Source organism: Cherax quadricarinatus, chromosome 46 (assembly GCF_038502225.1).
Source record: "Cherax quadricarinatus isolate ZL_2023a chromosome 46, ASM3850222v1, whole genome shotgun sequence".
NCBI classification, from domain to species: Eukaryota; Metazoa; Arthropoda; class Malacostraca; order Decapoda; family Parastacidae; genus Cherax; species Cherax quadricarinatus.
Genome location: NC_091337.1, coordinates 20929472 through 20946290, shown reverse-complemented (window position 1 = coordinate 20946290; position 16819 = coordinate 20929472). Strand labels below are relative to the sequence as shown.

Below are 16819 nucleotides of genomic sequence, written 5' to 3'. Positions count from 1 at the left end.
GATCCTTGAGACAATAATCTCAAGACAAATGACAGAGTTTTTTGACTACCACTCACTACTTTGTGATCGTCAATATGGCTTCAGGAAAGGTTACTCTGCTGCTGATCTGTTGTTAAACCTCTCCACTAAGTGGCACCAGTCACTGGATGAATCCAAAGCCAGCTGTGTGGTAGCACTGGACATTGCTGGGGCTTTCGACCGGGTGTGGCACCAGGGCCTCTTAGCAAAACTTCAAGCACTGGGTATTGCAGGCTCAACGCTATGTCTCCTCAGAGATTACCTTCGTGGTAGATCTCTAAGTGTAGTTCTCAATGGAACGGAATCAGCAAGACATCCTATTGGGGCAAGTGTTCCACAAGGAAGCGTACTGGGACCATTGTTATGGAATGTCTACTTCAACGACCTTCTTCATCTCATCCCAGAATCACATGCATATGCAGACGACTGTACACTGACATTCACTTATCCAAGAGAAGAAATGCCAGCTGCTTTAAGCTACATCAATCACCAGCTGAGAGCTATATCAGCTTGGGGAAATAGATGGCAAGTAACATTTGCACCTGAGAAAACGCAAATGATGATCGTCTCTAGGCACCATGATGGTAATGCTGGTGCAGTAGTAAGGATGAATGGAAGGGTGTTGGCACCTGGAGAAGTTGATATCCTTGGGGTGAAATTTGACTCCAAACTAACCATGAAGAACCATGTTGTAAATCTTGCAAAGAAGGCAGCCAGGAAGCTTACAGCACTTCGTCATATCTCGCATCTGCTTGACAGTAGGGGTTGCAAGATTCTGTACGAGGCACAAGTATGCTCACACCTTGAGTATGCTCCACTTTCTTGGTTTGCCTGCCCCCCCCCCCTCACCTGCGACTGCTTGACAGAGTAGAGAACAGAGCAAGACATCTCATCTCTCGCCTGGACCCATCCTGGATAGATCTGTTATTTCAGCAGAGCCTTCAACATAGGAGGGATGTGGGTGGCCTTACTGTTATGTACAAGGCCAATATTGTCAAAGTACCACACTTGGATTCACTTCAAGGACAGCGTGAAACAAGCTTTTATGCCACAAGACGGGCAGAAAGCAGCAACTTCACTCTGGCTGTACCCTTCTCCAGAACATCACTCCATCTGAGATCATATATACCCAGGATGACTCGAGTTTGGAACACATTTGTACAGCATAATGATGTCAACGAGATAAAGTCAGTTGTTCACATGAAAATGCTGGCCCACAGATGGCTCGAACTTCATCATGTTCCCTACTTGTATGTCTGGAGTTTACCTGGAGAGAGTTCCGGGGGTCAACGCCCCTGCGGCCCGGTCTGTGACCAGGCCTCCTGGTGGATCAGAGCCTTATCAACCAGGCTGTTGCTGCTGGCTGTACGCAAACCAACATACGAGCCACAGCCCGGCTGATCAGGAACCGACTTTAGGTGCTTGTCCAGTGCCAGCTTGAAGACTGCCAGGGGTCTGTTGGTAATCCCCCTTATGTGTGCTGGGAGGCAGTTGAACAGTCTCGGGCCCCTGACACTTATTGTATGGTCTCTTAACGTGCTAGTGACACCCCTGCTTTTCATTGGGGGGATGGTGCATCGTCTGCCAAGTCTTTTGCTTTCGTAGTGAGTGATTTTCGTGTGCAAGTTCGGTACTAGTCCCTCTAGGATTTTCCAGGTGTATATAATCATGTATCTCTCCCTCCTGCGTTCCAGGGAATACAGGTTTAGGAACCTCAAGCGCTCCCAGTAATTGAGGTGTTTTATCTCCGTTATGCGCGCCGTGAAAGTTCTCTGTACATTTTCTAGGTCGGCAATTTCACCTGCCTTGAAAGGTGCTATTAGTGTGCAGCAATATTCCAGCCTAGATAGAACAAGTGACCTGAAGAGTGTCATCATGGGCTTGGCCTCCCTAGTTTTGAAGGTTCTCATTATCCATCCTGTCATTTTTCTAGCAGATGCGATTGATACAATGTTATGGTCCTTGAAGGTGAGATCCTCCGACATAATCACTCCCAGGTCTTTGACGTTGGTGTTTCGCTCTATTTTGTGGCCAGAATTTGTTTTGTACTCTGATGAAGATTTAATTTCCTCATGTTTACCATATCTGAGTAATTGAAATTTCTCATCGTTGAACTTCATATTGTTTTCTGCAGCCCACTGAAAGATTTGGTTGATGTCCGCCTGGAGCCTTGCAGTGTCTGGAATGGAAGACACTGTCATGCAGATTCGGGTGTCATCTGCAAAGGAAGACACGGTGCTGTGGCTGACATCCTTGTCTATGTCGGATATGAGGATGAGGAACAAGATGGGAGCGAGTACTGTGTTCTGTTAGTGAGGAAATTATAGATCCATCGACCGACTTTTCCTGTTATTCCTTTAGCACGCATTTTGTGCGCTATTACGCCATGGTCACACTTGTCGAAGGCTTTTGCAAAGTCTGTATATATTACATCTGCATTCTTTTTGTCTTCTAGTGCATTTAGGACCTTGTCGTAGTGATCCAATAGTTGAGACAGACAGGAGCGACCTGTTCTAAACCCATGTTGCCCTGGGTTGTGTAACTGATGGGTGGTGATCTTGCTTCTTAGGACCCTTTCAAAGATTTTTATGATATGGGATGTTAGTGCTATTGGTCTGTAGTTCTTAGCTGTTGCTTTACTGCCCCCTTTGTGGAGTGGGGCTATGTCTGTTGTTTTTAGTAACTGTGGGACGACCCCCGTGTCCATGCTCCCTCTCCATAGGATGGAAAAGGCTCGTGATAGGGGCTTCTTGCATTTCTTGATGAACACAGAGTTCCATGAGTCTGGCCCTGGGGCAGAGTGCATGGGCATGTCATTTATCGCCTGTTCGAAGTCATTTGGTGTCAGGATAACATCGGATAGGCTTGTGTTAATCAAATTTTGTGGCTCTCTCATAAAAAATTCATTTTGATCTTCGACTCTCAGTCATGCTTTCAAATGAGCTGATGTAGGTAACAGCTCTTAGCTTGCCAATAAAGTTAGGAATCCTTATCCTGTAAATAGCTTGTCAATAAAGCTAGGGATCCTTAACCTTGTCAAACCCTGTGTAAAAAAAAAAAAAAAAAAAAGCGAGAGAAGAACATGATAACTAAGAGAATATACAAATTTGGGATGGAAGGAAAGGTAGAGATTGTCCAAAAAAGGTTGGGGGGGAGAATAAAGAGGTTTGAGTGCCAGGGGCTTGAATATCCAACAGCTCTGTGTGAGCACATTAGAACAGAGTGGAAACAACTGGTTTATATGACTATACCTGTTGTTGGAGTGTATGCAAAATAACATTTATGAAGAGATTCAGAGAAACCAGTTTCATGCCTAGAGTCCTGGAGGAAGTACAGTGCCTGCACTCTAAAGAAGGGGTGGAGACATTGCAATTTGGAGGATCATCTGAATTACGGTGTCAGCACACTTCTGGCTCTTGCCAGAATAAATCAAGAATGATGGTGAGTTATACTACCTTGTAGGAGATGGCTGGTAGGTAAAAAAAAAAGTCATACTTTTGTATTTATGCACTTTAAATATCAAAACATGATTCTTACCTGTACCATGTGTCATCATTGTGCTTGACAGCAAAAAACTCTCCAACCTCTATAGCTGACAATTCTTTACCAGTGCTATCATAATATGACTGCATCTCACACATTAAGGATGACAGCTTGCTTGTCATTTTATAAGATTGTACCTGAACAATAGAAAACATGATTATTTTGGTATTACTGAAGCAAAAAAAAAATATTTAATAGTATGAGGGAGCTCACTAGTACAACTGAACTCCAGTGCGAATGGGTGAATGAGTGTGGTGTAGGGATACAGGTAAATTGACTTCAGTACCACCTGCCTGCTACCCCCTTGAAATACTCTTGTGGATAGTAGGTTATGTGTGGGATAGTGAATTGAGTTGCTTCACTTTGTGTTCCCTGACAGCTGTATCATCATCTGACTTAATTGGTGTATTGTGTTTTATTCATTCCATTGTGTTAGCCAGTTTTTGCAGCAGTTACTTGTCTTGAGATAATGTACAGTAGTACCTTGTTTTATTAAAAAATCACACTTTTTCTCTGAAAGCCTTTGCCTACTATGTGAATTACCTATCAAGTCTTGATAGTAACTTAGGTTCTTTCTCATCCACCAGAATGGGTCTATGCAGATAACTTAATATTCAAGAGGCAAGACAGGTTACCTAGGCCCCAACAAGAGGCCTCTGTTTTCCTACTACTTTCCATCTTTATTTCTTCTATGAAAGTCACCTGTGCTTCAGCTACATAAATATCAGTTTTACAGTGTGCATTACCTTGCAGCTAATACAAATGTAAGTCTATATAGTAGGGTCCCGCTTTACAGTGTTTCACCTTAAGGCGTTCCACTAATACGGACATTTCAAATTAAGACCAAAACTCGCCATACGGCTCCCCCACCTGACTTTCTAATACGGTCACCACGCCCCACCCGCTTTGTTTACATTCTCCGTGAGCACCACGTCTTTCCATTATGTCTGGAAACTTTCCAAAATTTCAAGTGTTTAAAGTTATTTCATGTTTTATATATACAGTGGACCCTAGGGTAATAATGTTATTGGATAACGAAAAAATCGGATACCGACACGTTTTTGCATCAAAATATTGGCTCGGTTACCGAAAAAGAACTCGGTTAGGGACATTCGTCCCGAAGGTGTCCGCACGGCCTGAGCCGCCTGGCCACTCCATGTATTCATGTACAGCCAGTGTGCCATTGTTTACAAGCCAAGGAGGACGATTCCATGCATACATGCAACATATTTTGTATTATTCCATTGCTTTTAGTGCTTGTAACTGCTAAATAAGCCACCATGGGCCCAAAGAAAGCTTCTAGTGCCAGCCCTGTGGTAAAGAAGGAAAGAAACACAATAGAATTCAAGAAAATACTTGTAGCAAAGTACCAAGTGGAGGAGGAAGAGAGAGGAGAGAATGTGCCTTCTGCAGTGATTCAGTGATTCTACGATATGCATGATACTAAAGCAGCAGGTATCGATAAAGGCTATAGTGCCAGCCAGCAATAAAGTGTAAAATTAAACGTGCAGCAAGCAAGTTCAGCGAGTAAGCAATAGAAAAACGACATGAAAGTAACTTGCCAATATTGTTGGATGTGTATAAGGCCAATGAACATACGCTGCCCTGCTATCTTCCACCATCCTAAACCTCTGCCAGTATCTCCTCCATCAAACTAATTAAACTAACATCTCCTCCAAATTAAATGTAAATATAAAAGTGTAAATGTAAATATTATAGGACCCCAATGGAAATAAATCAATCTGACATTTTTGGGTTATCCTAGGTACTTTACACATATGCTGCTATGCATGATAATCTATGTACATAACTATTTGTGTATACACCTACCATCCGACTTACGACCGAGTTCGGTTCCGAGAAACCGGTCGTAAGTCGAAATGGTCGTAAGTCGAACTTTACTACTGAATATCAACAAAACATTTTTGTAATGACTTTATTTTATTGTTTTATTTTGGTATTTCATGTTTTACTTTACTTTTTATGCTGTTAGTACTGTATTTTACACTGTAAGGTTTAGGATAAACACTGTGTACAACACAAATAGTTGTTTATTTCCCAGAAATTTGGCATAAAAAACACGGTCGTAAGTCGAGTGGTCGTAAGTTGAGCAGGTCGTAAGTCGAATGGTAGGTGTACCTGAATAAACTTACTTATTCATAAATTAAAATGTAAATATTTCTTATTTATAAATTATATATATTGTTTAAGTGTGAATAGTGGTGGTGGCTTCTCCTGCTCCCTCCACCACCACTAATATGTACGGCTTCTTTCAGTGGCCCTTATAAACCCAACACCCCCACCACCACTTACTCCTCACATACATTATGACACATTTTATTCATTCTAGAGTATATATCATGTTTCTATGTTATTAATATTGTTTATTATGTCATATTAGATGAATTTTGATGGATAAATAAGCCGCAGAGATGATATTAGCGTCATATTAAAGCATTATAAACTTGCCTTCCACTTGCCACCTACCTGTCTTCCATACACCAACAAGAGTCAATAAACGTAAGTGTGATGTTAAATGTTCATTTATCCATTTTATTAGTGATTTATATTTATATTCATCTGAAGCATATCTGTAAGCAGTATTTTAAAGATAGGGAAGTTTTCATTGCATTTATAGATTAAGAAAAGGCATATGATAGAGTAGATAGGGGAGCAATGTGGCAGATGGTGCAAGTATATGGAATAGGTAGTAAGTTACTAAATGCTGTAAAGAGGTTTTGTGAGGATAGTGAGGCTCAGGTTAGGGTGTGTAGAAGAGAGGGAGACTACTTCCCGGTAAATGTAGGTCTTAGACAGAGATGTGTAATGTCACCATGGTTGTTTAATATGTTTACAGATGGGGTTGTAAAAGAAGTAAAGGCTAAGGTGTTCGGGAGAGGGGTGGGATTAACCTTTAAACTGTCCAAACGTAGATCTACGTTTTTTCAACATTTAAATGTAAAAAACGTAGATCTTTTCTTTTTTTTACATTTGAAAATGTGTAAAAAAACTTTGATCTACTTTTTTTTTTTTATATTTGAAAATACGTAAAAAAATGTAATCTACTTTTGGAGCACTACAGATGTGAACATAAATTTGTTTGGACAGTTCAAAGGTTAAATTATGGGGAATCAAATGCATTGTACAAAATGGGAATTGACACAGTTACTTTTTGATGATGATACTGTGCTTATGGGAGAGTCTAAAGAAAAATTGCGAAGGTTAGTGGACGAGTTTGGGGGAGTGTGTAAAGGTCGAAAGTTGAAAATGAACACAGAAAAGAGTAAGGTGAAGAGGGTATCAAATAATTTAGATAAAGAAAAATTGGATACCAAATTGGAGAGGAGGAGTATAGAGGAAGTGAATGTTTTCAGATATTTGGGAGCTGACGTGTCAGCGGATGGATTTATGAAGAATGAGGTTAATCAAAGATTTGATAAAGGAAAAAAAGTGAGTGGTGTGTTGAGGTACATGTGGACACAAAAAATGTTATCAATGGAGGCAAAGAAAAAGAAGGGAATGTATGAAAGTATAGTGGTACCAACACTCTTATATGGGTGTGAAGCTTGGGTTCTAAATGCTGCAGCAAGGAGATGGTTGGAGTCAGTGGAGATGTCCTGTCTAAGAGCAATGTGTGGTGTGAACATAATGCAGAAAATTCAGAGTGTGAAAAACAGGAGAAGGTGTGGAGTTAATAAAAGTATTATTCAGAGGGCTGAAGAGGGGTTGTTGAGGTGGTTTGGTCATTTAGAGAAAATGGAAATCTTGCACGTTTATGAGACAAGTTGGCCGTCTCCCACCGAGGCAGGTTGACCCAAAAATAAAGAAAATCCCCAAAAAGAAAATACTTTCATCATCATTCAACACTTTCACCTCACTCACACATAATCACTGATTTTGTAGAGGTGCCCAGAATACAACAGTTTAGTAGTAGTATATTAGAAGTATAGGTAGTACGTTGGCAGACAGCAACCACCCAGGGGGGTACTACAGTCCTGCCAAGCGAGTGTGAAACGAAAGCCTGTAATTGTTTTACATGATGGTAGGATTGCTGGTGTCTTTTGTCTGTCTCATAAATATGCAAGATTACAGGTATGTCTTGCTACTTCTACTTACACTTAGGTCACACTAGACATACATGTACATGTTTATTTATACACACTCATCTCAGTTTTCATCGATTTTTTCTTAATAGTTCTTGGTCTTATTACTTTTCCTTTTATATCCATGGGGAAGTGGAATAAGAATCTTTCCTCCATAAGCCATGTGTGATGTACAACTAAAATGCCGGGAACAATGGGCTAGTAACTCCTTTTCCTCTAATAATTACTAAAAAGAATAAGAAGAAGAAAATTGTCAAAGTGGGAAGTCTTAATGTGCGTGGATGTTGTGCAAATGATAAGAAAGAGGTGATCGTGGATGTTATGAACGAGAAGAAACTGGATGCCCTGGCTTTAAGCGAAACAAAGCTGAAGGGGGTGGGAGAGTTTCAGTGGAGAGGAATAAATGTGATTGGGTCAGGGGTTTCAAATAGAGTTAGAGCTAAAGAAGGAGTAGCAATAATGTTGAAGGATAAGTTATGGCAGGAAAAGAGGGACTATAAATGCATTAATTCAAGGATTACATGGAGTAAAATAAAGGTTGGATGTGAAAAGTGGGCTATAGTAAGCGTATATGCATCTGGAGAAGAGAGAAGTGTAGAGAGAGAGTGATTTTGGGAAATGTTGAGTGAATGTATGGGGAGTTTTGAACCAAGTGTGAGAGTAATAGTGGTTGGGGATTTCAATGCTAAAGTGGGCAAAAATGTTGTGGAGGAAGTACTAAGTAAATTTGGGGTGCCAGGGGTAAATGAAAATGGGGAGCCTTTAACTGAGCTATGTGTAGAAAAAGGTTTGGTAATAAGTAATACATATTTTATGAAGAGGATAAATAAATATACAAGGTATGATATAGCACGTAATGAAAGTACTTTGTTAGATTAAGTATTGGTGGATAAAAGGTTGATGGGTAGGCTCCAGGATGTACACTTCTATAGAGGGGCAACTGATATTTCGGATCATTATTCAGTTCTAGCTACAGTTATAGTAAGAGGTAGATGGGAAAAGAGGAAAATGGCAACAACAAGCAAGAGGGAGGTGAAAGTGTATAAACTAAGGGAGGAGGAAGTTTGGGTGAGATATAAGCAACTATTAGCAGAAAGGTGGGCTGGTGCAAGTATGAGTAGTGGGGGGGTTGAAGAGGGTTGGAATAGTTTTAAAAATGCAGTATTAGAATGTGAGGCAGAAGTTTGTGGTTATAGAAGGGTGGGTGCAGGAGGAAAGAGGAGTAATTGGTGGAATGAAGAAGTAAAGGGTGTGATAAAAGATAAAAAGTTAGCTTATGAGAGGTTTTTACAAAGCAGAAGTGTTATAAGAAGAGTAGAGTATATGGAGAGTAAAAGAAAGGTGAAGAGAGTGGTGAGAGAGTGCAAAAGGAGAGCAGATGATAGAGTGGGAGAGGCACTGTCAAGAAATTTTAATGAAAATAAGAAAAAATTTTGAAGTGAGTTAAACAAGTTAAGAAAGCCTAGAGAACGAATGGATTTGTCAGTTAAAAACAGAGTAGGGGAGTTAGTAGATGGAAAGATGGAGGTTTTGGGTAGATGGCGAGAATATTTTGAGGAACTTTTAAATGTTGACGAAGAAAGGGAAGCGGTAATTTCATTCACTGGCCAGGGAGGTATACCGTCTTTTAGGAGTGAAGAAGAACACGATGTGAGTGTGTGGAAGGTGCGTGAGGCATTACGTAGAATGAAAGGGAGTAAAGCAGCTGTAACTGACGGGATCATGACAGAAATGTTAAAAGCAGTGTTGGAGTGGTTGGTATTTTGTTTAATAAATGTATGAAAGAGGGGAAGGTACCTAGGGATTGGCGAAGAGCATGTATAGTCCCTTTATGTAAAGGGAAGGGGACAAAAGAGATTGTAAAAATTATAGAGGAATAAGTTTACTGAGTATACCAGGAAAAGTGTATGGTAGGGTTACAATTGGAAGAATTAGAGGTAAGACAGAATGTAGGATTACGGATGAGCAAGGAGGTTTCAGAGTGGGTAGGGGATGTGTAGATCAAGTGTTTACATTGAAGCATATGTGAACAGTATTTAGATAAAGGGAGGGAAGTTTTTATTGCATTTATGGATTTAGAAAAGGCATATCATAGAATGGATAGGGGAGCAATGTGGCAGATATTGCAAGTATATGGAATAGGTGGAAAGTTACTAAATTCTGTAAAAAGTTTTTATGAGGATAGTGAGGCTCAGGTTAGGGTGTGTAGAAGAGAGAGAGACTACTTCCCAGTAAAAGTAGGTCTTAGACAGGGATGTATAATGTCACCATGGTTGTTTAATATATTTAGCAATGGGGTTGTAGAAGAAGTAAATGCTAGGGTGTTCGGGAGAGGGGTGGGATTAAATTATGGGGAATTAAATACAAAATGGGAATTGACACAGTTGCTTTTTGCTGATGATACTATGCTTATAAGAGATTCTAAAGAAAAATTGCAAAGGTTAGTGGATGAGTTTGGGAGTGAGTGTAAAGGTAGAAAGTTGAAAGTGAACATAGAAAAAAGTAAGATGATGAGAGTATCAAATGATTTAGATAAAGAAAAAATTGGATATCAAATTGGGGAGGAGGAGTATGGAAGAAGTGAATGTTTTCAGATACTTGGGAGTTGACGTGTTGTCGGATGGATTTATGAAGGATGAGGTTAATCATAGAATTGATGAGGGAAAAAAGATGAGTGGCGCGTTGAGGTATATGTGGAGACAAAAAACGTTATCTATGGAGGCAAAGAAGGGAATGAATGAAAGTATAGTAGTACCAACACTCTTATATGGGTGTGAAGCTTGGGTTGTGAATGCAGCAGCGAGGAGGCGGTTGGAGGCAGTGGAGATGTCCTGTCTAAGGGCAACGTGCGGTGTAAATATTATGCAGAAAATTCGGAGTGAGGAAATTAGGAGAAGGTGTGGAGTTAATAAAAGTATTAGTCAGAGGGCTGAAGAGGGGTTGTTGAGGTCGTTTGGTAATTTAGAGAGAAAAGATCAAAGTAGAATGACATGGAGAGCGTATAAATCTGTAGGGGAAGGAAGGCGTGGTAGGGGTCGTCCTCGAAAAGGTTGGAAGGGGTAAGGGAGGTTTTGTGGGCGAGGGGCTTGGACTTCCAGCAGGCGTGCATGAGCATGTTCGATAGGAGTGAATGGAGACGAATGGTAGTTGGGACCTGACGATCTGTTGGAGTGTGAGCAGGGTAATATTTAGTGAAGGGATTCAGGGAAACCGGTTATTTTTATATAGCCTGACTTGAGTCCTAAAGGAGGGGTTCGGGATATTAGCAGTTTGGAGGGATATGTCGTGTATCTTTGTACGTATATGCTTCTAAACTGTTGTGTTCTGAGCACCTCTGCAAAAACAGTGATTATGTGTGAGTGAGGTAAAAGTGTTGAATGATAATGAAAGTATTTTCTTTTCGGGGATTTTCTTTCTTTTTGGGTCACCCTGCCTCGGTGGGAGACGGCCAACTTGTTAAAAAAAAAAAATTATTATTATTATTATTTTTTTTTTTTTTTTCAACAAGTCGGCCGCCTCCCACCGAGGCAGGGTGACCCAAAAAAGAAAGAAAATCCCCAAAAAGAAAATACTTTCATCATCATTCAACACTTTCACCACACTCACACATTATCACTGTTTTTGCAGAGGTGCTCAGAATACAACAGTCTAGAAGCATACACATATAAAGATACACAACATATCCCTCCAAACTGCCAATATCCCAAACCCCTCCTTTAAAGTGCAGGCATTGTACTTCCCATTTCCAGGACTCAAGTCTGACTATATGAAAATAACCGGTTTCCCTGAATCCCTTCACTAAATATTACCCTGCTCACACTCCAACAGATCGTCAGGTCCCAAGTACCATTCGTCTCCATTCACTCCTATCTAACACGCTCACGCACGCTTGCTGGAAGTCCAAGCCCCTCGCCCACAAAACCTCCTTTACCCCCTCTCTCCAACCCTTTCAAGGACGACCCCTTCCCCGCCTTCCTTCCCCTATAGATTTATATGCTTTCCATGTCATTCTACTTTGATCCATTCTCTCTAAATGACCAAACCACCTCAACAACCCCTCTTCTGCCCTCTGACTAATACTTTTATTAACTCCACACCTTCTCCTAATTTCCACACTCCGAATTTTCTGCATAATATTTACACCACACATTGCCCTTAAACAGGACATCTCCACTGCCTCCAACCGTCTCCTCGCTGCTGCATTTACCACCCAAGCTTCGCACCCATATAAAAACGTGGGTACTACTATACTTTCATACATTCCCTTCTTTGCCTCCATAGATAACGTTTTTTGACTCCACATATACCTCAACGCACCACTCACCTTTTTTCCCTCATCAATTCTATGATTAACCTCATCCTTCATAAATCCATCCGCCGACACGTCAACTCCCAAGTATCTGAAAACATTCACTTCTTCCATACTTCTCCTCCCCAATTTGATATCCAATTTTTCTTTATCTAAATCATTTGACACCCTCATCACCTTACTCTTTTCTATGTTCACTTTCAGCTTTCTACCTTTACACACATTCCCAAACTCATCCACTAACCTTTGCAATTTTTCTTTAGAATCTCCCATAAGCACAGTATCATCAGCAAAAAGTAACTGTGTCAATTCCCATTTTGAATTTGATTCCCCAAAATTTAATCCCACCCCTCTCCCGAACACCCTAGCATTTACTTCCTTTACAACCCCATCTATAAATATATTAAACAACCATGGTGACATTACACATCCCTGTCTAAGACCTACTTTTACCGGGAAATAGTCTCCCTCTCTTCTACACACCCTAACCTGAGCCTCACTATCCTCATAAAAACTCTTTACAGCATTTAATAACTTACCACCTATTCCATATACTTGCAACATCTGCCACATTGCTCCTCTATCCACTCTATCATATGCCTTTTCTAAATCCATAAATGCAATAAAAACTTCCCTACCTTTATCTAAATACTGTTCACATATATGCTTCAATGTAAACACTTGATCTACACATCCCCTACCCACTCTGAAACCTCCTTGCTCATCTGCAATCCTACATTCTGTCTTACCTCTAATTCTTTCAATTATAACCCTACCGTACACTTTTCCTGGTATACTCAGTAAGCTTATTCCTCTATAATTTTTACAGTCTCTTTTGTCCCCTTTCCCTTTATATAAAGGGACTATACATGCTCTCCGCCAATCCCTAGGTACCTTCCCCTCTTTCATACATTTATTGAACAAAAGTACCAACCACTCCAACACTATATCCCCCCCTGCTTTTAACATTGCTGTCATGATCCCATCAGTTCCAGCTGCTTTACCCCCTTTCATTTTACGTAATGCCTCACGTACCTCCCCCACACTTACATTCTGCTCTTCTTCACTCCTAAAAGATGGTATACCTCCCTGACCAGTGCATGAAATTACTGCCTCTGTTTCTTCCTTAACATTTAAAAGTTCCTCAAAATATTCTCGCCATCTACGTAATACCTCCATCTCCCCATCTACTAACTCCCCTACTCTGTTTTTAACTGACAAATCCATATTTTCCCTTGGCTTTCTTAACTTGTTTAACTCACTCCAAAATTTTTTCTTATTTTCATTAAAATTTCTTGACAGTGCCTCTCCCACTCTATCATCTGCTCTCCTTTTGCACTCTCTCACCACTCTCTTTACCTTTCTTTTACTCTCCATATATTCTGCTCTTCTTATAACACTTCTGCTTTGTAAAAACCTCTCATAAGCTACCTTTTTCTCTTTTATCACACCCTTTACTTCATCATTCCACCAATCACTCCTCTTTCCTCCTGCACCCACCCTCCTATAACCACAAACTTCTGCCCCACATTCTAATACTGCATTTTTAAAACTATTCCAACCCTCTTCAACCCCCCCATTACTCATCTTTGCACTATCCCACCTTTCTGCCAATAGTCGCTTATATCTCACCCGAACTTCCACCTCCCTTAGTTTATACACTTTCACCTCCCTCTTACTTGTTGTTTCCACCTTCCTCTTTTCCCATCTACCTCTTACTCTAACTGTAGCTACAACTAAATAATGATCCGATATATCAGTTGCCCCTCTATAAACATGTACATCCTGGAGCCTACCCATCAACCTTTTATCCACCAATACATAATCTAATAAACTACTTTCATTACGTGCTACATCATACCTTGTATATTTATTTATCCTCTTTTTCATAAAATATGTATTACTTATTACCAAATTTCTTTCTACACATAGCTCAATTAAAGGCTCCCCATTTACATTTACCCCTGGCACCCCAAATTTACCTACTACTCCCTCCATAACATTTTTACCCACTTTAGCATTGAAATTCCCAACCACCATTACTCTCACACTTGATTCAAAACTCCCCACGCATTCACTCAACATTTCCCAAAATCTCTCTCTCTCCTCTACACTTCTCTCTTCTCCAGGTGCATACACGCTTATTATAACCCACTTTTCACATCCAATCTTTATTTTACTCCACATAATCCTTGAATTAGTACATTTATAGTCCCTCTTTTCCTGCCATAGCTTATCCTTCAACATTATTGCTACTCCTTCTTTAGCTCTAACTCTATTTGAAACCCCTGACCTAATCCCATTTATTCCTCTCCACTGAAACTCTCCCACCCCCTTCAGCTTTGTTTCACTTAAAGCCAGGACATCCAGCTTCTTCTCATTCATAACATCCACAATCATCTCTTTCTTATCATCTGCACAACATCCACGCACATTCAGACTTCCCACTTTGACAATTTTCTTCTTCTTATTCTTTTTAGTAATCTTTACAGGAAAAGGGGTTACTAGCCCATTGTTCCCGGCATTTTAGTTGACTTTTACAACACGCATGGCTTACCGAGGAAAGATTCTTATTCCACTTCCCCATGGATATAAAAGGAAAATTAATAAGACCAAGAACTATTAAGATAAAATCTAAGAAAACTCAGATGAGTGTGTATGAATAAATGTGTATATGTATGTGTAGTGTGACCTAAGTGTAAGTAGAAGTAGCAAGACATGCCTGTAATCTTGCATATTTATGAGACAGACAAAAGACACCAGCAATCCTACTATCATGTAAAACAATCACAGGCTTTCGTTTTACACTCACTTGGCAGGACGGTAGTACCTCCCTGGGTGGTTGCTGTCTACCAACCTACTACCAATATTATTATTATTATTATTATTATTATTATCTACAAGTGCTAAGAGTTCTAACATTGATTCTGATGTGGAGCTCCATGGGTTTGGGATGAATGTGAGTGAAGGTAATGCCCATAATAGCACTACAAACCCAGCCAACCCACTACTCCAGCAGTGATGAAAAATTTCATCTTATCTGCAACCTGGTAATCACAGTCAAAACCTAACACTATTTCCTTCTAATGAAAACATGATAAAGGCTCAAAGGAGGTAGGTAGGTAGGTAGAGGTAGGTAGGTAATTGGAGGTAGGTAGGTAGGTAGGTAGGTAGGTAGGTAGGTAGGGGTAGGTAGGGGTAGGTAGGGGTAGGTAGGGGTAGGTAGGGGTAGGTAGGGGTGGGTAGGTAGGGGTGGGTAGGTAGGGGTGGGTAGGTAGGGGTGGGTAGGTAGGGGTAGGTAGGTAGGGGTAGGTAGGTAGGGGTAGGTAGGTAGGGGTAGGTAGGTAGGGGTAGGTAGGTAGGGGTAGGTAGGTAGGGGTAGGTAGGTAGGGGTAGGTAGATAGGTGTAGGTAGTGTGTGTGTGTGTGTGTGTGTGTGTGTGTGTGTACTCACCTAATTGTGGTTGCAGGGGTCGAGACTCAGCTCCTGGCCCTGCCTCTTCACTGATTGCTACTGGGTCCTCTCTCTCTCTGCTTCCTGAGCTTTGTCATACCTCTTCTTAAAACTATGTATGGTTCCTGCCTCCACTACTTCACTTGCTAGGCTATTCCACTTGCTGACAACTCTATGACTGAAGAAATACTTCCTAACGTCCCTGTGACTCGTCTGAGTCTTCAGCTTCCAGTTGTGACCCCTTGTCCCTGTGTCCCCTCTCTGGAACATCCTATCTCTGTCCACCTTGTCTATTCCCCGCAGTATCTTGTATGTCGTTATCATGTCTCCCCTGACCCTTCTGTCCTCCAGTGTCATCAGTCCGTGTGTGTGTGTGTGTGTGTGTGTGTGTGTGTGTGTGTGTGTGTGTGTGTGTGTGTGTGTGTGTGTGTGTGTGTGTGTGTGTGTGTGTGTGTGTGTGTGTGTGTGCGCGTGCGTGTGCGTGCGTGTGTGCGCGTGCGCTCTCACACCTCAAGATCTCCAAAACACAAAATTAAAATGTGTGTATGTTCTTTGGGGAACCATTGTCTTAGACCTTGTTTTTAGGAGTTCCACACACTGCAACAATTCTAATAACACATACAGTGATTGTCCATAATGTATATATGTTAGAAACAGTCAAAAACCAAAGCAAATAAGAACATAAGAAAGGAGGAGCACTGCAACAGGCCTACTGGCCAATACTTGGCAGGTCCATGTCAAAAACAACCCACCAACAAAATTATTTTCCCAACCCATCCCCAGTGCCACCCAAGAAACAAGACCCCCACCCCCAAACCAATGTGCAAATCCTGCTCAAAACCAACCCCTCTCACTCAAAAGAACACATAAAGAAGTAACACTGCAGCAGGCCAACCAGCCCACACTAGGCAGGTCCCCCTCAAATCCGAAACCAAACCCACAAATAAAAACATCTGTCCAACCCACCTTCTACTCCATCCATGGAATAAGCTTTGATAATCAGGGCACTATTTAAAAGGGTACTGAAGGAGCTGAAGCACCTGGTCCATCACCAGGGCACTGAATGACCTATAGCACCTGGTCCATTACCAGGGTACTGAAGGAGATGAAGCATATGGTCCATCACTGGGATACGGAAGGAGTCGAAGCACCTGGTCCATCACCAGGGCACTGTGATTTACAGCATATAATTTTGTTCCACAATGTCTATAGAAAACCATGTTATGCTTATAATTGAAAACAAACAGAAAAAATAAAATAATATAAATTTTTATTATAATCAAAACCAAGTGCTAAACCCACCAGGGTCATACAGTGCTGGAAAAAATATGAAAGAAAATATTGGGTGTCATGCAGCAAGACCCTCTGCTGTCAAGTGATCCATGATCTCCTA

General features: G+C 41.0%; 1 protein-coding gene across 9 annotated transcripts in view; it reads right to left on the bottom strand.

Moving 5' to 3' along the window:
- The window catches only part of LOC128696749 (tudor domain-containing protein 7B), a 462427-nt gene that overhangs the window by 55187 nt on the left and 390421 nt on the right, over positions 1-16819 (bottom strand). For 8 of the 9 annotated variants that reach the window (XR_011393212.1, XM_070094599.1, XM_070094597.1 and 5 more), the window contains one exon: positions 3556-3698. The exons of the other annotated variant lie outside the window; for it this stretch is intronic. Coding sequence is in view for 7 of the 8 variants with exons in the window: in XM_070094599.1 (XP_069950700.1) it covers positions 3556-3698 (143 nt within the window). In the remaining variant the exon portion in view is untranslated. The remainder of the gene's footprint in view (positions 1-3555; positions 3699-16819) is intronic. 9 annotated transcript variants of the gene reach the window in all.